The 27,544-nt window shown below is 38.0% G+C and overlaps 2 protein-coding genes and 1 long non-coding RNA gene across 3 annotated transcripts; 1 reads left to right on the plus strand and 2 right to left on the minus strand.

Moving 5' to 3' along the window:
• Window positions 1–12,275: 12,275 nt before the first annotated feature.
• Window positions 12,276–14,250, minus strand: LOC107802834 (putative xyloglucan galactosyltransferase GT11). The gene has a single exon (XM_016626412.2). It carries the CDS (start codon window positions 14,197–14,199, stop codon window positions 12,406–12,408), a length of 1,794 nt encoding a protein of 597 aa, XP_016481898.1. The 5' UTR covers window positions 14,200–14,250; the 3' UTR covers window positions 12,276–12,405.
• An 841-nt stretch (window positions 14,251–15,091) lies between these two features.
• Window positions 15,092–19,808, minus strand: LOC107802835 (uncharacterized). Its single transcript, XR_012708578.1, has 3 exons — window positions 18,986–19,808; window positions 18,448–18,500; window positions 15,092–16,936 (listed from the first exon to the last, which is right to left on the minus strand). It is a non-coding gene; the product is annotated as an uncharacterized LOC107802835 (long non-coding RNA).
• A 3,708-nt stretch (window positions 19,809–23,516) lies between these two features.
• LOC107802836 (putative xyloglucan 6-xylosyltransferase 5) lies at window positions 23,517–27,321 on the plus strand. Its single transcript, XM_016626413.2, has 2 exons — window positions 23,517–25,311; window positions 26,942–27,321. Exon 1 carries the CDS (start codon window positions 23,914–23,916, stop codon window positions 25,273–25,275), a length of 1,362 nt encoding a protein of 453 aa, XP_016481899.2. The 5' UTR covers window positions 23,517–23,913; the 3' UTR covers window positions 25,276–25,311; window positions 26,942–27,321.
• Window positions 27,322–27,544: the final 223 nt, after the last annotated feature.

A 27,544-nucleotide genomic window follows, 5' to 3' on the forward strand; every position in this document is an offset into this window, starting at 1 on the left:
CTCGTGACGGTAGATAGAGATTCCTGCTAGCTGCTTTATCGGAGACTTTAAGGTATGCCCGCTTGGCGTCTGCAGGCCTCAGAATCACCTTCCTTTATCCTCATTTACTATTTTATTTGTTTTCAAACAGTGATGTAGTAGTTACTCTTGTTATACTTTGTAGAGCTTATGACTCGGTTTTACCGATTTTCGGGTGTGTAGTGTGAGACTCGATTTCCGAAAGGTTTTCATCTATTGTTCAATTATTTTTCGTAATTTATTAATTCATATCTATTCAGTTTTCATTATTGTTAGGTTTACCTAGTCGTAGAGACTAGGTGTCATCACGACAACCTACAGAGGGAAATTGGGGTCGTGACATGTTGGTATCAGAGCTCTAGGTTCATAGGTATACGAGTCATAAGCAGGTTTTGTAGAGTCTTGCGGATCGGTACGGAGACGTTTGTACTTATATTCGAGAGGCTACGAAATTGTTAGGAAAATTTTACTTCATTGATTCCTTGTCGTGCGAATTGGTTGATTTCAAAAACTAAATCTTTAACCTTCTATTCTCTCACAGATGGTGAGGACACGCACCGCAAGATCCGACAATCAGACACTTGCGCCCCCAGCTAAAGCCGTGAGAGTCCGCGGTTGGGGAAGAGGTCGAGGACGGGCATGGGGTACAACCAGAACACCTGCCCGAGCTGCGACATAGGAGCAACCGGTAGCTCAAGTCGGGGGTCATACACCCGAGGCACCTATTGCCACCGCAACACTTCAGGAGACTCTCGCACAGTTCATGAGCATGTTCAGCACCTTAGCTCAGACGGGGTTGATCCCACTTGCACCAGCCACATCTCAGGATAGGGGAGGAGCACAGACTCCTGTGGCACGTACCCCAGAGCAGCGAGTCCAGGTTGATCAGGTCCCAGAGGTTATACCGGTACAACTAGTTGCTCCAGTTCAGCCCATGGTTAGGGCGGCAACATCTGAGGAGGAGCAGCTCAGGCTCGAGAGGATCAAGAAGTACCACCCTCCTACTTTCAGTGGTTTGGCTTCCGAGAATGCACATGGTTTTCTTGAGGAGGGCCATCGTATTCTCCACACCATGGGCATTGTGAAGACAAGTGGGGTTGCCTTTACTACATTCTAGCTGAAGGGAGTGGCAAATCAGTGATGGCGGGCGTACGAGGTGGGTAGCCCAGCCGAGGCAACTTCACTTACAGGGATCTATTTTTAGAGTTTTTCTTGAGAGAGTTTGTTCCTCAGACCCTTCGGGATTCTTGGTGCGCGGAGTTTGAGTGGCTACACCAGGATACTATGTCAGTGTTAGAGTATGCTATCTGATTAAGTGATTTGTCTACGCATGCACCGGCCTTGTTTGCCACAGTCAGGGAGCGAGTTCGTCGATTCATCGAGAGGCTAAACCAGAGTATTAGGTTCAGCATGGCTAGGGAGTTAGAGTCAGACACTCCGTATCAGCAGGTGGTTGAGATTGCACGGAGGTTAGAGGGTATGTGAGACCGTGATAGAGAGGATAGGGAGGCCAAGAGGCCTCGTGGCACAGGGGGATTTATTGGTGGTTACGCTGCAACTTCAGCTCATCATGGTAGGGGCTATGTGAGCCGCTCAGTTCATGAAGCACTTCCAGCTTCTAATGGTGCTTCGATTGTATCGAGGCCCCAGGTTGCACACTTTGCACAACCATTTTCTAGTGCACCTCCTGCACGGGATGCCTTCAGCGATCAGTCCAACCGACCATGCCCGAGCCAGTCCCAGCCGCCACGCCCACCGAGAGCTTATTTTGAGTGTGGTGATGCCCACCACATGGTCAGAGACTGCCCTAGACTCATTAGGGGTGCACCTTCCCAGACTACTCAGGCTCCACGGATTCAGCCTGGTCCGCAGACTTCTCAGGCCATGATTGTTGCCCCAGTTGCCGCTCCACCCGCTCAGCCAGCTAGAGGTAGAGGTCGGGTAGTTATAGGTCTCCCTAGAGGGGAAGGTCAGACCAGATATTATGCTCTTCCTTCTAGGACGGAGATGGTTGCATCCGACTCAGTTATCACATGTATTGTCCCGGTTTGTCATAGAAAAGCATCAGTCTTATTTGATCCAGGATCCACTTATTCCTATGTATCATCTTACTTTGCTCCATATTTGGGTATATCCCGTGATTCTTTGAGTTCTCTTGTCTATGTGTCCACGCATATGGAAGATTTCATTGTTGTTGACTGTGTGTATCAGTCGTGTTTAGTTGTTCTTGGTGGTTTTGAGACCAGAGTTAATCTATTTAGTATGGTAAACTTTGATATTATCTTGAGCATGGACTGGTTGTCACCCTATCATGCTATTCTTGATTGTCACGCCAAGACTGTGACGCTGGCTATGCCAGGTTTACTACGGTTAGAGTGGATGGGTGCATTAGATTATGTTTCTAGGAGGGTTATATCATTTCTAAAGGCTCATCGGATGGTTGAGAAGGGGTGTAATGCTTATCTAGCCTTTGTACGGGATGTCAATGCTGACACTCCTACCGTTGAGTCAGTTTCGGTAGTAAGAGACTTTCCAGATGTATTTCCAGCATATCTTCCAAGCATGCCGCCCGACAGAGATATCGATTTCGGTATTGACTTTTGACAGGCACTTAGCCCATTTCTATTCCACCATATTGTATGGCCCTAGCTGAGCCGAATGAGTTAAATGAGCAGTTACATGAGTTGCTTGATAAGGGATTCATTCGGCCTAGTGTGTCACCGTGGGGTGCTCCGGTCTTATTTGTGAAGAAGAAGGATGGATCTATGCACATGTGTATTAATTATCGTCAGTTGAACAAGGTTGCAGTGAAGAACATGTATCCATTGCCACGCATTGATGACCTATTTGATCAGCTACAGGGTGCCAGAGTATTTTCCAAGATTGACTTGCGGTTAAGTTATCATCAACTGAAGATTCAGGATTCGAATATTCTGAAGATTGCCTTTAGGACTCGGTATGGTCACTACGAGTTCCTCATGATGTCTTTCGGACTGACCATTACCCCAGTAGTATTTATGCACCTGATGAACAGTGTATTCCAGCCTTATTTTGATTTATTCGTCATTGTGTTTATTGACGACATCTTGGTGTACTCCCGCAGTCGGGAAGATCATAAGCAACACTTGAGGATTGTGCTTCAGACCTTGAGAGAGAAGAAGTTATATGCAAAGTTCTTAAAGTGTGAATTCTGGCTTAATTCGATGGTGTTTTGGGTCATATGTGGTGTCGATTTAGGGGATCAAGGTAGATCCGAAGAAGATTGAGGCGGTGCAGAGTTAGCCTAAACCGTCTTCAGCTACTGAGATAAGGAGTTTCCTTGGTTTGGCCGGGTATTATCATCGTTTCATGGAGAGCTTCTCATCTTTTGCTGCACCTATGACCAGATTGACCTAGAAGGGTGCTCCTTTCAGATAGACTGATGAGTGTGAGGCGAGCTTTCAGCTCAAGATTGCTTTGACTACAACCCCAGTGTTGGTGTTTCCTACGGGCTCAGGGTCTTGTACTGTGTATTGTGATGTGTCACGTGTTAGCCTTGGCGCGGTGTTGATGCAAGACGGTAGGGTGATTGCCTACGCATCTCAACAATTGAAGACTCATGAGAAGAATTATCCAGTCTACGATTTGGAGTTGGCAGCCATTGTTCATTCATTGAAGATCTGGCAGAATTATTTGTATGGTGTTCCTTGTGAGGTCTTTACCGACTACCGAAGTTTACAACATCTGTTCAAATAGAAGGATCTTAACTTGTGGCAGCGGAGGTGGTTAGAGTTACTTAAGGACTATGATATCACCATTCTATATCATCCCGGGAAGGCCAATATGGTGGCTGATGCCTTGAGTCGAAAGGTGGAGAGCTTGGGCTGTTTAGCATATCTACCAGTAATAGAGAGGCCATTAGCATTGGAGGTTCAGGCCTTAGCCAACTAGTTTGTTAGATTGGATATTTCAGAGCCGAGTCGAGTTTTGGCTTGTAAGGTTTCTCGGTCTTCTCTGTGGTATCAGAGAGCGTCAGTGTGATGACCCCTATTTTCTTGTCCTCAAGGACACAGTTCAGTATGGCGATGCTAAGGAAGTCACTATCGGGGATGATGGTGTGTTACGGATGCATGGCAGGCTATGTGTGCCCAATGTAAATGGGTTGCGTGAGTTATTTCTTCAGGAGGCTCACAGTTCGCGGTACTACATTCATACGGGTACCGCTAAGATGTATCAGGACTTGAGGCAACACTATTAGTGAAAGAGGATGAAGAAGGACATTGTGGAGTATGTAGCTCGGTGCTTACATTATCAACTGGTGAAGTATGAGTATCAGCGACCGGGTGGATTGCTTCAAAGGCTTGAGATTCCAGAGTGGAAATGGGAGTGAGTTACTATGGATTTTGTTGTTGGGATCCCACGGATTCAGAGGAAGTTCGATGTAGTATGGGTGATTGTAGATAGGTTGACCAAGTCGGCTCATTTCATTCCAGCGGTGACTACTTATTCTGTAGAGCAGCTGGCTCAGGTATATATTCGCGAGATCGTCACACTTTATGGCATGCCGGTATCCATCATCTTTGACCAGGGTACGCAGTTTACATCGCGGTTCTAGAAGGCTGTACAGCATGAGCTAGGCACACCGGTGGAGTTGAGTACAACATTTCACCCTCAGACGGACGGACAGTTCGAGTGCACTATTCAGATATTAGAGGATATGCTATGTGTGTTTCTTATGAAGTTTGTGGGTTCTTGTGATTAGTTCTTGCCGCTTGTGGAGTTTTTCTACAATAACAACTACCGGTAGAGCATTCATATGGCTCCGTATAAGGCCTTATATGGGAGGCAGTGTCGATCTCTAGTGGGTTGGTTTGATCCGGGCGAGGCTAGGCTATTGAGTACAGACTTGGTTCAGGATGCTTTGGAAAAGATTAAATTGATTCAAGATCTGCTTCGCACAACCCATTCTAGATATAAGAGTTATGCGGATCGGAGGGTTCGTGACGTTGTATTCATGGTTGGGGAGCAGGTCTTGCTCTGGGTTTCGCCCATGAAGGGTGTTATGAGGTTCGGGAAGAAGGGCAAGTTGAGACCTATGTATATCAGATCTTTTGAGATTCTTGAGAGGAGCAGAGAGGTGGCCTACAAGCTTGCACTGCCACCTAATCCAACTGTAGTTCATCCAGTATTCTTTGTTTTTATGCACCAAAAGTATCACGGTGATCCCTCCCATGTGTTAGATTTCAGCCCAGTCCAATTGGACAAGGATTTATATTATATTGAGGAGCCGGTAGCCATCTTGGACCGGCAGGTCCGGAAGTTGAGGTCAAAGGATATTTCTTCAATGAAGGTTCAATGGAGGGGTCACCTGGTCGAGGAGGCGACCTGGGAGACCGAGCACGACATGCAGAGTCATTATCCTCATCTATTCACCACTTCAGGTATGTTCTTATGCATGTTCGAGGACGAATATTTATTTTAAGAGGGAGAGAATGCAATGACCCGATCGGTCCTTTTGTGTAATTGCACCCCGTTACCCCTTTTATTTCTTCACACTTGTGTGTTTATGTCTTTATGACTTGCGGGGATGATTAGTTTCGTTCCGAGAGGCTTTCGGGTTAATTTGGACCCTTGATTCTAAACTTAGAGGTTAAAGATTTGAAAATAGTGACCAAAATTTGAAAATCTCGGGAGAGTTTCTAACGCTTAGCGGAGTGTTGTTGGAATTTTTAAGCTGATGGTTTCTGCACAGGCCTTAGATCTCGCAATTGCGAAGTCTGAGTTCGCATTTGCGAAGTTTAGCCAAGCCTCTAGTGTTCGCATTTGCGAACCCAGTGTTCGCATTTGCGAAGTGTGCTGGGAATGAGCTAGTTCGCATTTGCGATCGCTTTGGTCGCAATTGTGATGGTCCAGGGTTCGCAATTGCGAACCTTTCATCGCAATTGCGATGATAGCAGATATGGGAGGGTCTTTGCATTTGCGGGGTTCACAATTTGCGAACCCCAGGCCGCATTTGCGACATCTGCGACTGATCAAATAGCTGAAGGACGGGATTTTTGAGTTCATTCTCTCATTTTTGAATCCTAGACTCGGTAGGAGGCTATTTAGAGAGGGGATTTTCACCCTCAAACCTTGGGTAAGTGATTCTAATCTATTTCTAATCGTATTTCATCAACATATCTTAGATTTTAACAGAAATTTATAAAACTTTGTCAAGTTTTTGAAAAATAAGAAAATTGAGTTTTGAGAGTGAATTTGTACTCGAATTTTGAAATTAATCACATATATGAACTCGTGGGGTCATGGGTAGACAGAATCTACCATTGGATCCGAATTTTGACCAGGCGAGCTCTAGGTTGACTCTTTTTTTTTTTTTTTTTGAAAAAGTGTAAAAATCTTATCTTTATCTATTGCAATTGAATTCCCTAGCATTGTTTGATGTTATTGAGTTGATTTTGGTTAGATTTGCGCCTGTGGAGGCAGATTGTAAGGAAAAAGCTATTTTCGAGTATTGAATTGGCCTAATTGAGGTAAGTGCCTTGCCTAACTTTATGTGGGAGAAATACCCCTTAGGATTGATATTGTTTGATTCAATTGCGCTAAGTGAAATCCGTGTACGCAAGGTGACGAGTTGGTACACGGGTTGTACGTAGTATTTGACCGATTTAGGCTACTTAGACTATTTCCATGCTTTAATTAAAATGCCATATTATGTTCTAAATTCTCATAGTTAAATTATCCTTAATTGTGTTAGACTATCCTTAAATGCATTAGTTGACTTGTTTAGTAGTTGTTCTGTATCCTACTTACTAAATTGCTCCCATGCTTTAGTTGAACTTGTTTTCCCCCTTCTATTGTCACATGTTATCTTTTCATTGTTAATTAGCATTATTAAATTAATTGTTCATGTCACCCCTTTATTTGTTGACTTCCGTTATTTGATACTTATTATTGAGATTATTTTCTTTATTGTGAGTTAGTCTTATCTAATATCGTGGTTACACGTTGTTTTCTCATTGTTGAGTTATTTGATGTTGAGGTAGTGGAAGTTGTTAATACGTTGAGGCGATGTTGGTTATTATTGAAACATCTATCCTATTGAGCATTTTCCATCCATTATTGTTGTCGATATTCTCGTATACGTTGTGTTGGAGCCATGGGCTATTGTTGTGAAAATATTGATATTATTGTTGTTGCAAGTTGTGATATGTGGGCACTTGTGGTGCGAGTTGTTACAGGCAGTACTGTAACTACCCGACTGGTCGTTTTGAGCAATTACGCTCCTCTCAACTATTTGAAGTCTTGAATAGGTTCATATGATGTATTATAACATGTGTGTATTGTCGGCTTTGGTATTTTAGGTGTTTCAGAATTAGTTTGGAAGAATAAAATTCATATTTAAAGCTTAAGTTGAAATAGTTGATCGGATGTTAACTTATATGTAAACGACCCCGTATGTTAACTACTGACTTATTTGGAAGTCAGTAGTTAAATTAGGTTTGAAATGGCTAAAATAGAAATTTAAGTTTGGAAGTTTGACCGGGGAGTTAATTTTTTGATATCGGGGTCGGAATCCGATTCTGGAAATTGGAATAGGTCCGTTATGTCATTTATGACTTGTGTGCAAAATTTGAGGTCAATCAGACTTGATTTGATAGGTTTCGGCATCGAATGTAGAAGTTGAACATTCTTAGTTTCATTAAGCTTCAATTGGGGTGTAATTCGTGTTTTTAGTGTTACTTGATGTGATTTGAGGCATCGACTAAGTTCGTACAATATTTTAGGACTTGTTGGTATATTTGGTTGAGGTCCCGAGGGCCTCGAGTGGATTTCAGATGGTTAACGGAATTTAATTTAGATATTTCTAGAATAATTCGATGTCGATTCTTCAAGAATACGTGGTATCACATTAAGCAAATGAGCTTCAAATTCAGTTTTGATTAAGCATTAGATCCGTATTGAAATTACGAAGCCATAGCAAAAAGAATAATCGAATTCGGACATCGTATGAGAGAGTTATGCCAATTTCCGTGTCGGAAAAGAAAACAAATCCCGTCACCAGCGCCCAGGGTAGCATGGGACGCTATCCCTGGCGCTGGGATATTTTAGAGATTCTGGAAACAGCGCCACAGGCAGCGCCCCACGCCACGTGTGGCGCTCCAAGCATTAAACCCCCCATAAACGGGGGATTTCGCCATTTTTGATATAAACAGAGTTGGGAGTTCGGTTTGGGCGATTTTCAGAGGCAAATTTCACCACACAACTTGGGGCAAGTGTTCTTGACTCCCTTGTGATTATATTCCATGAATTAATCTTCGTTTTCGGCGTTAGATTATTGATTTTTCAAGAGAAATCGAAGGAATTTTCTATAATTCCATAAAATGAATTTTCGAGATTTGAACATCGATTCAGAGTCGATTTGAGTAAAATTAGTATGGTTGAACTCGTAATTGAATTAGTTACCGGATTTTGTGAGTTTCGTCAGATTCCGAGATATTGGCCCCACTGTCGATTTTCGAGCGGAGTTGGGAATTTTTGAAAATTGTTAAATTGTAAGCATTTGAGTATATTTTGATTAATTTGCACGTTGTTTGACTAGTTTCGAATAGTTTGGCTTGGAATTGAGGAGATAGGAAGGCGTTCAGAGGTTGATATGTGCAGAGTGGAATTTCTGGAGTATTGTTTAGCTTGCTCGGTATTAGATTCGACTTGTTCGAGGTAAGTAATTCTTCTAAACTTGGAGCTGAGGGTATGAACCTTGATTATACGTATTTTGTGAATTATTTGGAGGTGACGCACATGCTAGGTGACGGGCGTGTAGGTGTGCACCGTAGAAATTGAGACTCAGTTGATTCCCTAGAGCTGTATAGTCAATTAACTTGTATTTTTTCATGTATTTTTATGTGTTAGAGAAACTGAGTTGTGACTCATGTTAGAGATCATGCTTAGGCAAATGCTGGTATTATTGGGACCCACTGAGGTCATTTCTGCTGCCGAATTATATGTTTAAATTGTAATTTCGTACTCAATCATATGCATTTATTGCATATCATATCTCAGTCTCTGTTGTTATTTATTGATACATCATACCATTATTTTGGGCTAGTTTTATGACATTGAGAGCCCGAGAGACTGGAGAGATTGATGACTGAGTTAGGCCGAGGGCCTGATTGTGACGTTATTGATACTATAGCACATGAGTTGTCCGTACGGATCCAGATATTGATACTATGACACGTGAGTTGTCCGTGCGGATTCATGCCATGATTGACTCATTATAGCGCTTGGGCTGAAGGATCACCTCCAAATTTTGTTGACACCCCCACTGAGAGCAGGTACCTACTGAGTGTGAGTGTCGAGCGATTGGGAGGATTGACTGACTGTGAGGACTGAGTGACTGGGAGGACTGAGTGAATTGATACTCTGAGAGTATGCACATCTCATTGACATGCACACTTGACATATATGCATAGAGATGCATTTTTCCTCATGTTGTACGATATTGCGTCATTCATGACTTCACATACTCATTGACATGTAGGCATAGAGATGTATTTTTCTCATGCCATTTGAAAATGAAACATCCTATCTGTTGTTGAAAAGTTTTTGGAAAAAATCATAGTTTTACAAAACGTACTCATATTTTGGTGATTTCAGTAAAAGATTTGGATTTTCGCTGATATATTTGAAAATCGGGCCTATTTTTCTGAAACTGTGAACGAGCTGAGCATTTTATCTCTGAGCTACTTCTTTTATTACTTCCATTATATTGTTATGAACTATTGTTGGCTATTGGTGTTGGACCCGACCTGTGTTCTAGCTCATCATTACTTTCAACCTAAGGTTAGGTTTGTTAGTTATTGAGTACATGGGATCGGCTGTACTCATACTACACTTCTGCATCTTGCGTGCAGATATTGAATGTTGATGTTACTGTGATCGACGGGAGCTGGATTTGAAGACGTACCTGCGTTTCGGTTGTAGCTGCCTCTTGTTCATGGTAGCCTTAGATTTATAAAAAACTATTTATGTACTTTTTCGAACATATGATGTATTTATTTCATATCAGTTTTGTAAATTATAATCTTAGAAGCTCGTGATTTGTACTACCAGTCCTTGGGGAGTGTATTAGAGTCAGTTAATTATTAATTGAATTGGATTGTTGTTATTTGGCTTACCTAGCGGGTGAGGTTAGGTGCCATCACGACTAATTGGATTTTGGGTCATGACAGGTACCTCAGTTGTTGTTCCTGATTATACGAGGCAGTACCTCAGTTTGATTTCATTATACACGAGGCGGTACCTCGTTGTGTTTCTTGCTGTGATTTCATGTTACAAAGTGTCGTGGAAGGAATATTTCTTGTTGTCACTATCATTCTAGTAGTTGTAGTCCATACGTGATCTTTGTATCACTTTAGTTGCTTCTTTTATGCTATTTCTACTGTTGATTTTCCTGTATTAGATCATGCTATCATCATGTTACGTTTTAGTTGCTTTCTTACTTCCCATTTTATATTCGTATTTTATTTTATACTGTCTATTCCATATCCTAGTAGGTATCTTGACCTGGCCTCGCCACTACTCTACTGAGGTTAGGCTTGATACTTGCTGGGTACCATTGTGGTGTACTCATATTATGCTTCTGCACATCTTTTTGTATAGATCCAGGTACGTCTGCTCGTGCCGATAGATAGAGATTCCTGCTAGTTGCTTTATTAGAGATTTCAAGGTATGCTTGCTCGGCGTCCGCAGGCCTCGGAGTCACCTTCCTTTATCCTCATTTACTGTTGTATTTGTTTTCAGACAGTAATGTAGTAGTTACTCTTATTATACTCTGTAGAGCTTATGACTCGGTTCCACCGATTTTTGGGTGTGTAGAGTGAGACTCGGTTTTCGGAAGGTTTTCATCTATTGTTCAGTTATTTTTCGCAATTGTTAATTCATATCTGTTGAGTTTTCATTATTGTTAGGCTTACTTAATCGTAGAGACTATGTGTCATCACGATATCTTACAGAGGGAAATTGGGGTCGTGATACTATTAGTTAAGATCAAGCTATTACTTGGGGACCAAGTTCATTTCTTTCTATAAATAGGAGGCTCCCTTACAAAGTTTATTAATTATCTCTTTCTAAGTTTCTCTTATTTTACTTTGTTTCACATTATTTCATAACATTAAGCAGTATTTAAGAACATATGACTTTAATTTTATATTGAGATACTGAGTTTGTGATGTCACTTAAAATCATTTATTTCAAACTCTTATTGGCATCATTATACTATCAGTCCTGATAGTATTAGTCGCTTTTGATTTATAATATTTTTTCTAAACATGCCCTTTAATTATTAATGTAGAGACTATATAAGAGCTAGCAATTTCTTTTTGTTGATGATCTGATCGGTATTGCATGTTTGACTAAGATGATACACATTCCAAAAAATTGCTCTAAATGAGATAAATATTTCATATTAGTTTTCTCGAATTTTCATAAACCACTAAAATTTAGAATCTAATAACTATAGTTTGCCTAATTACCATCCGTAGTTACTATTCAATTGTTACTAACTTATATCACTTATATTCAAACGCGCAACGAATACAACCTGTGTTATTCGTTCGTGCAACGAATACAACGTGTATCAACTGTATTAGTTCGCGTAATTGTATTTATTCGTGCAACGAATATAACTAAGACAAAATACAGAAATAAAGAAATACAAAAAAATAAAATATTCTTGAGACTTGAACTCGAGACCTTTACTAACTAAATGGGCGCTCTAACCTACTAAGCTATGCGAACTTATTGCTCTCTTGCTTTCAGTTCAAAATAATTAATCTTTTATTTCATGGATTTGTATAAAATTCAAATATAGCTACGAATAGTAAATTTGCTGAAAGCATATCTACGAATGATAAATATAATGTAAATATAATTGTATTAGCTCGCGCAATTGTATTTATTTCCGGTGTCGCGTAATTTTCCCGCCATAAGTTGCAGGCCAAAGTACAAATATAATGAGCGGAGGTACCTTGCCGTGTGCCGTCTGTACCTTTTAAAAAGTGAACATCTTTCTGGTCTTGATGTTGATTTTCCAGTTATAAATTCTTCATCTTGGTGCCTATACTATTGGTTTATACTTGAAATCAATTATCATCTTCAGCTATATTTGAAGTATGAAAACTCTATTCATTGAGTACTCAATTTTGAGAAATTATTCGTCTGTAAAAATAAAATTAAAAACCTTTCCAAACAAAGGGGAAGAGGGTTAACAAAATAAATGAGAGAAAACAAAAAATCCTCTATAGAGTTTACAAGAGAAATGAGATCATAAATACATGCTTTACATAAAACTAGCTAGCTAGAGACTACAACTAACGTATTAATGGGGCAAGGCTTTTGACAAATGATTTAGTACTTCTCTTTACTGGTTCTCAAAAAGTAATGATCCCACTCATGGTTTTCTAAAGTTCCAAAAGTATAATACTTCCAACTATATTCTTCATCAAATACCATACTATAATTCTTGCCTTGTCTCATTTCTTTTCTCATTACATCCACTCTTTCAAGAACCCCTTTCACTGCTAAATCAAATGCATCTTCAACAGTCTCCAATCTTGATCTTGGATCTGCATATACCACATTTGGTATTAGCTTTATCACTTCCTCTCTCATTGCTGCTACTTGTGATCTTGGTATTCTAGATAGTACATTTTCAATGCTTACTTTCTTTTTCCTTACATCATCCTCTGGAATAAGCACTGAGTATTTAGTGTAATCCTTTGGTAAATGCCATATATATTGAATATAAGCAGAACCTGGAGTAAAAAACACCGGTATACAACCAGCCAAAATGGAGTCAAAAGTAGACCTTCTAGTAAATGAATCACCAGAGGGTTGTAAGCAAAAATGAGAACTTTGAAACAGCTTCATAACATGAACTGGTTTATTGCATTTGTTGTGCAAGTCTTTGCATTCCAACAGCCTGCATTTTCGCCTAGTTGCTAAACACTGTTCCATTATCTCGCTTCTGATTGATTCCTCCAAATTTGGACGTGGGGCCCCCGCGAACGAGAACAACACCCTCCTCCTCAGCCTCCTCATCCTGTTTTGCCACTGGAACACATCATTGTCACTTGAAGGATGAAAGTATGTCGGATATGGGATCGCGAAATCATTCCTGTTCCAAGGACTCGATTCGATTGTCAATATTGTCATGTTTTGTGATTCAGGCAACAACATTAACTTGTTACCCCAAGCAGAATCCTCCTCAATACCTCTCCTAAAATCCCAAGTAATTCTACCTGCAATCATGAAATGATCTCTACCCCACATAGTTTTCCATTCGGGTTTTTCCTTAAGAATTTTTGCAACTTCAATTGCACCTGCATCCCTCATTGATATATTAAAATCATCCCATAAATACCTTGAAACATCAAAACCTGCATAATATGGCACAAAAACTGCTGCAGCTTTCGAAGAATCATTCGTTAAACAATCATATTGCTTCATTCTGTTATGAAACAACACTTCTAACGAGAATTGATTCGTCGTAAACCAACCTTTGCTTGAGAAAACTCTCTGCGGGTTTCCAAGATCAGGACCAAGTCCCATGTTAACCAAATATTGGCACATATCTTCCCATTTGTTTAACAATTTACAGTGCTTCAGCATGTCTTCATTGAACCTACTTGGTATTTCTGCAACATATATATATCGTCCTTCACATGATTTTCCTCCCTTTTTATCTTCTTGAGTTGCATTTTTCTCAACCTTTTCATCTTTGGGTTCATTTTTTCTTAACAAAGGTTCCAATTCTTTCTCAAGCGCCTCCAAATCAGGTACCACATTGTCATTTTCATCAACCGATTCTTCCCCGGATCGCGTCTCGCTCTTTGTAGCATCAGTGGTGGCATTATTAGTACTTGAAGAATTGAAATTTGAGCTAACGTTATTTTCAAGAAGGGGAGTTGGAGGAGGAATAAAAGTTGGACGAAAGGATTCAATTGAACTCGCTTCGTACCGTGACGTTGTTACAATTCCAGGTAGAGAAGACCAATCAATTCCATAAAGCAATAAGTACCAAGAAACAAAGAAAACAAAGAAAACAAACCAAAATTTATGGCGAGACCTTGTGGCAAGGGAGTTTTCCATCTTTTTTCCAAGGTTTCTTGATCTAATTATTATCTGTCTTCTATGGAGCATACAAATTTATGGCAGTTCTTGTGGAGAAGCGTCATGACAAAAAAAGAATAATATGATGATTTGGTTGATATCTAAGGGAGGTGATGCTATAAAAATGCCTGTTCTAGTTGGACTTTTCATATGATTTAATTTAATCAGTCTTTCTGACTTAATTTATTTAATTAATCCGAATTAGTATTTGGTTAGACACGTGTGAAGATCAATCCTTTAACTTATTCTCTCATACTCTCACATTTTATTGTAGAAGTAGTTAATATAAATCACTTATTCGCGACAATAACAAACTCAGTGTAATCCTACAAAGTTGGGTCTAGAACGCAGACCTTATCCCTACCTTGTGTAAGCGGGGTCTAAAGTTGCGTCATCCATGCCTAATCACTTCTTCTCAATATTTCTTAGAACTACCTCTACCTCTCCTTAGCCCACTATGGCCAACCTCTCGCACCTCCTCACTGTGGCATTTATGCTCCCCTTCTTCACATGTTCATACCATCTTAGTCTAGCTTCAATTAACCATATAATTATTCATTTAAGTAGTTAGAACCAATGTGGATCAATTGGACGAGCATAATATAGATCAACACTGTTCCATTGCTAATAATACTAGTATAAAACAGGTAATCCTTTTCAAGACGTAAAGACATAAACTTTTTGAACAAATAATTGAGTATGCTCTGAAAGTCTCACATTAAAATTTTCATATACTATAATTGAAGAGACCAACGTATCTTTATCAATTGACTAGATGGGAGTGCCCGTGATCTACACGGGCGCCCGATGTCACTATTTCTTTCACAATTAAATCAATTACTTTAAACTACCTTTAACTTCATAATTTTGTAGTAAGACCAACAATATAAGTGCAAATAAAGGCATTTAAGTGAACTTTAAGAATAACAATAAGCTTATTTAGTGGTCAAATTATCACTAACTCAATTACATAAAAAAAATTACAGTTTTACATTCTTATAATTCAAGAGCTCATTCACATTGAGATCACAAAGCATTTCCTAGATGATCCATTCTCCAATGAGTCCTCATGCAAAGTAGCAATTCACTTCATCACGGGTGTTTGATAGGATAGAACGACCAACTTTATTTGAGAGTACAACATCGAATATTTGTAGGAGCTTTGTAATGAAGTGAAACTGAAAAGAAATTCAAAACTTCAAGTTCAAATGTACCAATAGATATGAAATTTTGAATGAGCAGGAATGACAATGTATTAACTTGATTAGATAATAGCAAAATCAACCTAACTGTTATATCTGAATGACATTTCTCGTACCTGTTCAATGTTTCACCATATGGCTAGCTTTTTTTCCAATAATAATATTCATAACCTTAAAGTCCATCAAATACAAAAACTGGATGGTGAGCAACTAAAATTTAGCTCCTAAATCTCTTAGGTTCACACTATTCGGTACAACAAACTTTGCTAGAGGTACTTTAGATTTATTGAGACCCATCTCAATCATAGTCTCCTTGCATTTTTTTTGCTGATAAGGTTTCGCTACTTGCAACTATAACATAAAAAGATAGACAATAGACACAGAACTCTTTCAAATTAAGACTTTCCTATTTTGTCCTCCTTCAATAACTAACGTTTATACAATTATAGCACATAAAGCAGAAAAGGGAGGATTATTTTTGAAAAAAACAGATGACATTTTTATCTTCCATCATTATCACCTCTCTACATCTTCTAAACATAGTCATAAGAGTGGAAAAACAGAATGCGTTATCATAAAAATATGCAAAGGATATATTTCAAAAAAAGGGACTTATTGAACTCCTTCCCCAATAATATCTTGCATCAAAGTGTCTCAGCACTAGAAGCGATAGAGACATATAAGATGCCGCATGTTCAAATACAAAGGTAGCACCAAACCAGAAAAGTGTTAAAGGAAAAAACGATGGTCACAACATCTTATGGCGATTTCTGCCAAGAAGTTTATATCCACTCCTTTAAGAGCACTAATCTGTTCAAACAAAAGAAATCCATAAATGTTGATATAATTTATTTCAAGGACATAGAAAAGAACATGCATAATGACCACAAATAGAAAGTCTAAACACAAAGATACATGCTCAGATTTAAAGTATTTATTAGACAATATACGTTTCTCAAGCCCATCTTTGTGTTTGAGATTTATGGGATATGCATGAAGCTGAATCCAAGTTGCAGGGCTGTACTGATCCACATCCACAGTTAAGCACCTCCATCAAATTAGTTAGATGCAGTCATCGATATGCATTACATTAAATAATAGCTTTATAGATTAGTTTCCATTTGCACTTCTCACACTAACTTCACTTGTGATAAACCTAGCAGAGATGGTCCATTGTATGTCCAGGAGATAGAATATGGAGTACAAACATAAATATTGTCAGGCTCCAAATTCCCCAGCAGATCTTTTTCTGTTCAGGATTAAAACATAATGTGCCTAGACAGCGACTTCATGTGAATCATAGAGTACCGCAAATAGATGCACAGATATGTGAAGATCATGAATAAATTGCTTTTTTTACCTGTAGGTCGTGATGCGCCTTGAGATGGTCGTTTGACCCTTCTCGTAGGGAATTCGCTCCCCGGTCATCGCACTGTTGTATATGGCCTATCCTCTAGGCACGTTTGAAAGGCAGGGGGTGTGTCAACATACACGCTCCATAGGGCCTTCTCATCATTTGCAGGGTTTGGTGGCCCGAAATTGACCTACAGAAGTAGCTAACAGAGCTACTTGTGTGAACTATGTTAGAATACATGAAATCTTTACTCCATGATCAAAAAGGTAGGTAGTATATAAGAGAGAGTTGAAACGCATCAGCATGATGACTTACTTAATTAGACATTCCAAAGCATATGGAGATTTAAGTAAAAAACACCCTACCGAGGAAAACTTTTCAAGAAATATTATTCATATTTCGTGAAGCACTGCAACGATATGGTAATTAACATTAAAGAGGGAAAAATATATGTAAATCAAATGACAAACAATTGAGTCGTCATCCCCTTTACACAAAAGGAAATCAAACTCACCATAGCCTCCAAACAAAATTTTCCCAAAAATGGTTCATAATCTTTTGTTTGTTTTTTATCCTTTCCTGCAGTGATAGAGTAGAAGTAGGGTGTATGGAGTAAACCTAATACTATGTACACAAAGTGAAATAGGATCTAATCCAACAGGAATTTACAAAGATTTCACATACACACTCCTGTAGACTATATAAATGAATAGTAACAAATATAAATGGACAGTAACAAAAAAAAAAAAGATTATCCTACAAATATAAATCTGAAAATAATCTACTTCAATATGTCTCATGTTAATTTAGGATTCCTGGAAATAATGAAATTTACCATGCATGGAACGACATCAGCTTTCTTTGAGACAACAATTGTTGCATTCGTCTTGCTCAAACAAAGTGTTTGATGAAAATGCACTTTTTACTTTGTAGGATGTATGTGGATGACAACCTCAATTCCACAGTTCTGGTTTCTGCTAGAGCCATTGAGTGTACTCTTATCTTTGACATCACTGAGAAGCTTTTTAAAATCATGGAGGTAAGACTATGGATTTAATTGCCTCAAGAACTTTGCATTGGGAGATAGTTTCTTCTTAACCTTTGTGTTTTTATCAGAGGATACCAACTCTTCAGAGGGATGCACCTAATGCTCTGGTGTTTAGAAGTTGTCGAGTAATGGAAGAAGGTTTTCTCCATGGTGGTTTCTGGAAATACAATGCAGAACCTTCCAATACACTTCCTTTTGCCCGAGATTTTCTGGACAATGATGAAAGTGAACATGCTATTCAGGATGATGATGTTGTTGTTGCTGACCAAGATATAGCTGCAGGATTTTTTAGGTCGGGGATCCTTCAAAAGATTCAATATCTCTTGGAGATATGCCCCTTCTGATTGAGCGATGCTTCTTTTTTATTCTAGCTTGTGATTATGGGAGTAACTTGTCCAATATATAAATTATTTTGGACTATTTTTGGCACAACATTATGGAAATTCCCACGCCAGTTCAGCTTGTGCTTTGTCTATCTTTCTTTTTGTTGTTAGGCATCAGTTTTTCAAGCATTTCATAAAATTTCTACATTAAAGTCTAAGTTTTGTATTCTTAACATTTAATTTATTCCTAAAGAACACACATCTATACAATATGCATGACATATAAAATATAACCATTTAACATTATTTAACTAAACATATAACATCAGAGCAAAAAAGTGTAGAAATTACCTTTTACGGTCGAAGCAGCCTCACTTTTTCCCCCCACCTAGAACAATTTTCACCTGCCAAAAATTTGTGCTATCAAAAAATTCAGACCAATATATTGAAATAAATAAATCACAAATATCCGATAATGGAGATACAAAATAGTGGAAAAGCGTAAAGGCAGAACCAAATTTAAAGACCAATCTGGTTGCAAAACTGTCATAGAGGAGGAAGATTAAGAAATTAGGAAAAGATTATAATCACGTAATAAGAAATCAACAATAATAACGTATCGAAGCCAAAGAAATAGAAAGAACCAAGCACTGTTAATTTATTCTAGCAAGAATCATGGGTTTACCAACAAAACTGAATAAATAAGTAATTCTTATTTTCTATTGACACTTCTATGAGCTGAATTCAAAAGAAATGGAAATGAGATTCGGCCAAACAATTTCTATAGGACCAATTGCAATATTAAGGCTTAGTCTAGATGGCAAAGAGAAGGATACCAAGCCATGACTGCAAAAGAACAGTTGCATGTGATAAAGAAGTCTCAACTCACATAGCATCCAAGGTTTTCCAAGCCAAGATACGTGTCTAATTGTCCCTCTGCCCAAATAGCTGAATCTGCAAATATAGCAAGGTGCTTACAAAAAAACTATCCATTTCCCTGTTTCTCTGCAGCAAGAAACAAAAAAACCACTGATAACACCCAAAAACAAACCAAAAGAAAACACTGAACAAAAGGACATATGCAGAAGAAAAGGCCCTCGCCATCGTAGAAAGAATGTGAAGAAGGAGAGAGAGTAAAAAGTGAAAATATGACAAAAATGTCAAAGAATTAATCATTGTTTACCCTTATTTTCAGTTTATTGCGGAAATACCATTATGGACGACGAAAGAACTCACAAGTTTTATAGGTCAATCAAATGAACTAGGCAGACACTAAAATTCTTATTTCTGAATAATGACGTACAGTAGAACATTGCTGTTTCTTTTTCTTTCTATAAGGATACATAAATAATCAAAAGACCCAAAGCATTGTGGGGAGCATATAAATATCAAGGTTGCGATAAGATGAAAATTTCTCTAGCTTTAGAAATGAAAAAAGTTTTGTAGGGAGCGCTTCCCCAATAATGTGCCTTATGTGGTGCGACTTCAAAACAGTCAATCCTAACGTAGGTATCAAATATCAAATATCGGATAAGAAACTACAAAAACAATGGTATATTTCGTGGTCTTTTATTACTATTATTGCACTAGTCTGTTTTCATAATACAGTACTTATTACTTTCATATCCTATAAAATGAACTGTTTAACTTTTTCCTTGGTTTCATTCATTGGATTATCCTTATTGTTTTATCTCAACTTTCAACAGGGTCCTTATAATGCTCTACTTAACTAGGAACATCCTTTAAGTTTCTAAAAGATGACCCAAAACATCCTTCCGTTAAGTTTTTCATCCTTCTCTAAGGGCTGATATTTTATCCTATGTTCACCTCATTTAAAAAGAAATAAAATTTAAGAATCTCACGTAAAAAAGGACTTGACCTAACGAACGGGAATACCCTCTTCTTCAAAAAACTTTGCAGCACTCTTGCTTTCTTTGCGATCTAAGTTTTTTTCCAGTTCATCTTTTTCCCTCAAGCTTTAATGAGTCTCCATTTGTTTTTCAGGATTAAACACAATGGCTCTAGCACATAATCATATTCCCACGACTCAATTTTTCTCTCTAACAGTGTCATACGTACTCGCTTATTCCCACACCCTTCACATGCCACCCATCAACTGCAGGTTGACAAAGACTTTCTTCGCTTGGACATATTCATGCGAAAAAGTATTCATCATTATTAAATCAACGAGCCCAGCTTATCTGTGGACCACGACATCGATCTTACTCTCCATATATATGTTAGAAAGTACTTCTGTATGACCAAAAACCACAATATTATATATATTGGTCATTTTCCTGTGTTGTTTGGTGGGGTTGTCCCCTTCACTTTAAATTTTATGTTAGGATCAGAACCTGGTAGTGCGTAATTTAGCCAAACAGCGGTATAATGATAATAACAAAGATAATGTAAGTTGATAACAATAACAATTAAAGCATATAAAGAAGACATCAATTTAACGTGGTTCGATTAGTGTGATCACGTCCACAAGCGGAGATGAGCAATTTTACTATACCAATAAGAGTACAAAAGAGAGTACAAAATTAGAGTAAATACTCTAATTAATCCCAAATACCCTAAAAAATAACCTCACAAGATCACTCCAAAGAAAGGGTTCACATTCCCAGCACTAAACTCTCATACAAAACACTCTTAATAAAGGAGGAAAGAAAAAAAAAAAGAAATGAAGACTCAACTCTTGTTGGTGTGTCTAAAATAAACTAATGGTCTTTCCTTTGCAATATTTTTGTCAGTAAAGATACTTATGCTTATGTGAGATAGACTCCATTAGCCAAAATATTGGCCATAATTACATTTTATGGATTCTTTCTAGTTCATGTATAACATGAGTTTTTTAATATCATTCTGTTCTTTTAGTATATATTCATCAATTAGCTAAAACTATGCATAGACGCATATATATGTGAAACAGTATCGGCTTGGCTCTGTTGAGTCTTTATGCTAGGTTTTTAGTCACTAAAGAACTAAGGGAGACTACCCAAAAGCTCGATGACCAACGAGCTATGAGCAACAGAGCTGGAGATGTTTTTGGAGAAATTAAGGTTTCAGCCTTACCTTGTTTAAATGTTGTCTGGCCAAGTAAAGCTTTTTCTGTTCTTTGAAGAGCTTGTGGAACTTTTTGAAAAAACAGAGAGATACATGAACCTGAGAAAAAAGATTCCGTTAGAGAAGGATGAAAAACTTGATGGAAGGATGTTTTTGGTCATCTTTTAGAAACTTAAAGGGATGTTCTTAGTTAAGTGGAGTATTATAAGGATGTGTTGAAAGTTGAGATAAAACAATAAGGATGATTTTGGTCAAGCAGGACCTAATGGGCCAAAGTTCAGCATAGGTCAAGGTCTCCAGGTCCAACTTTAGACCCTAGCTAAGCTGTCTTGTGGACCCAAATCAGCCCCAAGTATCATACATTTATGCTACGGGTGTTAGATGATCAATTGACCACCATCGAAAAATTACATTGTATACATACGTAAAATATTATATTTTAGAGGTATATAACACATATTAAATATCATTTATCGGGAATTTTTTTCACTTCTTTTAAATTTGAACACCCTTTGGGAAATTACTAACTTCGGCGCCACTGGTTTGACCCATCTACTATCACTAATGTAACAACTTTTAAACCTACAACTATTCAGGTGCCATTTTGAAAAGGGTTATCTACCGGCTAGGTCGCTATCGACTTAAGACATGGGAAAGAAAAAAAAATTAACACATAAAAAATTTGGTTTAAGATAATTCTGCAAATTAGAAACAAATTGTGGTTTTGAGATAATTATCCCTGTAAAGTAGAAAATATAAGAACTTTGTAAAAATGGTTGTAGAAGACTGTTATCAATTGCGCATTCACATGTTTTAAATGTTTTCTTTAAGTAGTATAATACGAGAACAGTGTTTTCTAAAATTACTGCGTTCCAGGTGGTCCTTGCTGTCCTATAAATTTTTGTATAAAATGGTGTGAAGTATGGACATACAAGTACACGCATATTTTTCAAACCTACCTTCACCTTTATTTTTGTAAGAGTTTAATGATTATTTCCTTTTGTCTAGAGAGTGGTCAACATGACTGCAATATATTCAGTGGCGGAACAAAAATATTTTATCAAGGAAAGTTAAAATATAAAAAATTTAATACATAAACAAGTTCAAGGAATTCATTGCAGTATATATACTATTATTTTCTTACTTTATTTGTACGGAATAATATTTTAATGAAAAGAGTGTCAATTGAAACCCATTGAAAAACGGTGGCTCCTCCACTGAATTCATCGCTTAAAGCACCAACAAAAAAAAAAAAAAAAATCATAGTACTAACTAAAATTAAGTACCCTAATCAATGAAATATATTATCACTACTATTATCATCAATCTAAGTACTTCTAGGATCACTGTAACGAGAGTTAATAATTCCATCTTATCTTACCTCTTAGGCCTTAACTGCACTATGCTTTTCCAACATTGTTTTTATTTACTTTCGAAATGGTTTATTTCTATTACCGGTCTTAATTGTCTTTTGGCACCAATTTTACTGTATAATATGAGGCCAATCTTGCTGCGAGAACTTGTTTCCTTCTCCCATTAGCTATAACAGTGATTGACTTCTTTTGGCTTATGCTTTCTCCAATATATTAGTGTGATGTGATATCAGGCCATTTATTGTCAAAAAGAAAATTTTAAGAATCTCGATAGTTAACGTGCATAAAAATAATATTATTTTTCTTGCACTTAGATGGGATCTAAATGATAGTTTGGGCACATCACACATGGTAAATGAGACAGGCCGCCGGCAAGATCTAAATGAATATGTGTGTCCATCAAATTCTAAAGTTAATAGCTCTAAGCCTCAAAGCATTAATTTATTCGTAAAAAATTATTAAAATTACAACAAATAAATATAAAATCATAAATGTTGAACTTATAAAACTTAAATTATGGATCAACTTCTGTCTTTGTTGATGATTTAATTGCCGAAAGCTGAGATCTTTCATTACTAGGTATTAAAAATCAGACGTAATAACATAACAATGATAACGAATCACTATTTTTGATTGAATCACATTATTAATGAGCCTTAGGAGTATTATATGACTGTTAGATTGAGAGCTTTTTAGTTTTTCCTCTACTAGTAGAGCTCCTCTTGATAATTGTGACTGTGAACCACTAACATTTGAAATTCTATGTTTGTCTGATTCTTAGTTTCATCAGAATAGGTCAAAAGGCTTCTATTCTCAAAATGGCAATATGTACAATGCACAAAATTCAAAAGAGAGAGAAGTAGAAAAAAGGCAGGACTTCTTTTGTCATTTGAAAAGCATGCAGGGGTGAAATCGGTATTTGAGGAAACTTGAGAGGAGACTGGTATGACTATTTTTAAATGTTAGTTGAACAAATTGGAGGAAGAAGAACATGGGCTTCATAATAACGCGTTAAATCCAGCTCGCAAACAGCGGGATTTTTCAATATTCGCCTTACTTCATCAAACTATTAACAAAAAACTCATAGCAGACAAAGCTAAATTAAGGAAACAAATCATTACAGTAACAGTACTATATTATAGTACTAATTATACTCAAAAATTTACTGTACTTTCCTTCACCAGAAAACTACAGTCCATCGTCGGTGCTTGTCTCTTCCTTTCTTCTTCCCATCTGTCGTCTATTCTATTCTTTTTCTCTCTTTCTCACGTAATTACACGCATTTGACTCCCATGACACTAGCTTTTCTCCTCCTCTAAAACCCCCCAATTTCTCTCTGTAGAAAGAGGAGCTGAATTGGGTGCTCCATTAGCCAAATATGGGTCCAGACAGCAGTTTCGCAGCTCAGAAAAGAGGTGGTGGAGCACTACCTACCACCGCCACTCCCAACGGCGGCCGTGCCAGTTCCGTCTTACCTCGCGGCCGACAGATCCAACGTACTTTCAACAACATTAAGATCACTATTCTTTGCGGCTTCGTCACTATCCTTGTCCTACGTGGCACCATTGGTTTCGGCAACCTCGCATCCTCCGGAAGTGATGCTGAGAATGCGAATCTTATCGAAGAGACTAACCGGATCCTCGACGAGATCCGATCCGACAAGGACCCGGATGACCCGGTTGACCAGTCCGATAGTTTTTTCCGACTTAATTCAACTTACAGTTTAGGCCCGAAGATTACTACTTGGGATGCCGACCGCAAATTCTGGCTTCAGAAAAACCCTGATTTCCCTAATTTTATTCATGGTAAGCCTCGAGTTTTGCTGGTAACTGGCTCTCCCCCAAACCCTTGTGATAATCCAATTGGGGATCATTACTTGTTGAAGGTTATAAAGAACAAAATTGATTATTGTAGGATCCATGGGATTGAAATCGTTTATAATTTAGCTCATTTGGAAAAGGAAATGGCTGGGTACTGGGCTAAATTGCCCTTGATTCGCAAGCTAATGTTGTCTCACCCTGAAGTAGAATGGATTTGGTGGATGGACAGTGATGCCTTATTCACTGATATGGTCTTTGAGATCCCTTTTTCCAAGTACAATGATCACAATCTTGTTATTCATGGCTACCCTGATCTATTGTTTGATCAGAAATCATGGATTGCATTGAACACTGGTAGTTTTCTAATTAGGAATTGCCAGTGGTCTCTTGATTTGTTGGATGCGTGGGCGCCAATGGGGCCTAAAGGTCCTGTTCGTGAAGAAGCTGGGAAGGTTTTGACGGCTAATTTAAAGGGTAGACCAGCATTTGAAGCGGATGATCAGTCTGCATTAATATACTTGTTGATGTCACAGAAGGATCAGTGGATGGACCAGGTGTTCATTGAGAATTCCTACTATCTACACGGATATTGGGCTGGGTTAGTTGATAGGTATGAGGAGATGATTGAGAAATACCATCCAGGTTTGGGGGATGAGAGATGGCCGTTTGTGACACATTTTGTGGGATGCAAGCCATGTGGGAGTTATGGAGATTACCCTGTTGAGAGGTGCATGAAAAGTATTGAGAGGGCTTTCAATTTTGCAGATAATCAAGTGCTTAAGTTGTATGGGTTTAGACATAAGGGCTTGTTGAGCCCTAACATCAAAAGGATTAGGAATGAAACTGATAATCCGCTGCAGTATGTAGATCAGTTAGATGTTCGACATGCAAAGCATGAGAGCACAGGACCTCAGAGCTAGTGACTTCACCAGCTGTCTGCACAGAAGAATCTGCAGGTATAAGAGACATCATTATGGTTTCTTGAATTTGTTGGTTAGATCTGTAATGGACTCTCAAGTGTAAACACGTCATAACTTTTAGTTTTCTCATTAGTTTATTGTTTACCATCACCATTGAATTGTTAATACTTTGCTATGGTTCATTTCTTTTCTTTCAAAGACTGTTTTGTAAGTGAGTCCCTATCTGCATTAGATTGCCGAGCTTAATACATGAAAACTCTTATTTGGCTTGTTAGTTGAATGTCCGACACTAGCTTTTATGCTGTGTTTACTGTTTTACGGTAGGGCTTTACCATCTAGTTAAAAGTGTGTTAATTGGCATAACTCTAGGTCTACATTCTAGCAGGGAGTCTTTGCAAAGGCTAGACCTTTTAGCTTAGCCTCCATCTTTAGGCCATAAAAGAAAAAGAGGAAAATGTGTAGAAACATAATTCCTGTAGAATATGCTTGTCGTTTGATGTCGGACATATACTTGTTGGTTTTTTCTTCTTTCCAAAATCTGCCATGTTTGAGAGTTGGGAGATTGAAAATCTTGGCACTTCTTCCTTCTCTTCCTAACTCTGATGCCCCCATCTTCTAGTTGGTAGCATTGATGGCTTGCCCTGATCTTTCTAACTTTTTTTTTAAGAAGTCTTAATCTTTCTAATTAGAAGCATGATTTACCTTAGGCTAGGGCTGTGGGGCATGTGAGAGGGACTGGATCATGGAGGACTGCTACATTCGTCTTAATCACAGAGCTTGGATTAACATGTTTCCTTCGACTTAAAATGTTCTATATCATCTGTGGTCTATTTTGATTATCTTTTTTTCTTATAAGAGAGGAGGGTTGTTGTAGATTGAGTTTAATGCAGAAAATGGTCAATTAATGATGAGCTCTCACAATGCATTACATGTATTAGTAAGAATTCAATAACCGATCCAACTAGATTGGAATTGAGGCGCAATTGTTGTTTGTTTTACAATAAAGTACATCAAGACATCCACCAGAAAGTCTTGGTGTTTAGCTTTCTAGTTCAACTCACCTTGTAGTAGTCACCATAACATCGTGCTGATTAAAGTATTTCCTTTGATATACAAATAGAGAGGCGGCGTATGTCTCTTAGAAATCAATGTTCATCTAGCAGAATGGTCTAATCATGCGTGAAAATCTATGCAATGATGTTCTCACGGTCACCTATTAAATAAATAGGGTTTACATGTTATGGGCTGTGACATAGTTGATTTCCTCTATTTACTGTCCAAATAATATATGTGGGGAATTTCTAGTAAATGTAAAACCACAGATTTGGTTGGGATGATGTTGGTTTTTAGAGACTGCAAATTTGTTATTCACTGTCATGCAAAAAGAGACTGAATATACTGCAAGTTGCACCAACTGTTGAAGCTAACCTGAAATCTGTGAGTAGACTTCCTATTCCAAAGTCATTTTCCTGCTGGATGTTTTAAAGAAGCATTGTGCATCAGGGGGGAAAAACAATGCCTTGTCAAATAAAAAGAAGCATTGTGCATCAGACCTAACAATTGAATATCATTATTTACATACTCTTTTTGTCCTCCATATTTAAATATTTTCCAGAGTTTCTTGACCCTTTTTCCATCCAAAATAAGTATTTCTTATCTTCTGCAGGGTGCAACTATGGTTTTGATCTGTCTTGGATGAGAATGGCACTCTTGGAATGAGGTGCGAGTGCTTCATCTGGTTGTTATACTTGGGTGGTGAAGCCTTGCATCATGGGGGATTGAATATGCCTTTTATTTGTTCTCCCAAGGAGGAAGTTTGTGTTAGTTTTGTTTATTTAGCAACATTTTAGTTTCTGAGAAAGCAGTTTGAGCTGTATGAAATGATGTACGTGGAAAGGAACAGCTGGAATCAAATAGAATGATTAGAATTTCTAGATAGTTTCAACATAAGTTACTCACTCTTAACCTGGGAGGTTTAAGATGTGTATCACACTTGTATAATTGCAATTCTTGGTTGTTTTTTTAAAATTTATGATTTTTTTGGGTATATCATAGTCGACCATAAAGAAGTTATTTGAACTTGGAAATGAACCAGTATCAATACATCTTTCATTCTTCAGCTTTTTTGTGGAAGTTTGATCAGTCCCATTATATTGATAACTTGTCCAAGCATATGATTGTTTGAGGGCCATGAAAATAGTGCATGTCTTTCTATAAGCTCTGCATAAATTATCATTTACAATGCCATTACATAAAATCGATGAAGCAA

The sequence above is a fragment of the Nicotiana tabacum genome, chromosome 4 (genome assembly GCF_000715075.1).
Source record: "Nicotiana tabacum cultivar K326 chromosome 4, ASM71507v2, whole genome shotgun sequence".
In the NCBI taxonomy this organism is placed as follows: domain Eukaryota; kingdom Viridiplantae; phylum Streptophyta; class Magnoliopsida; order Solanales; family Solanaceae; genus Nicotiana; species Nicotiana tabacum.

Bases quoted from the DNA above. Each gene is read 5' to 3' on its own strand.
- LOC107802834 (XM_016626412.2), bottom strand. From the start codon at position 14,199: ATGCTCCATAGAAGACAGATAATAATTAGATCAAGAAACCTTGGAAAA.
- LOC107802836 (XM_016626413.2), top strand. From the start codon at position 23,914: ATGGGTCCAGACAGCAGTTTCGCAGCTCAGAAAAGAGGTGGTGGAGCA.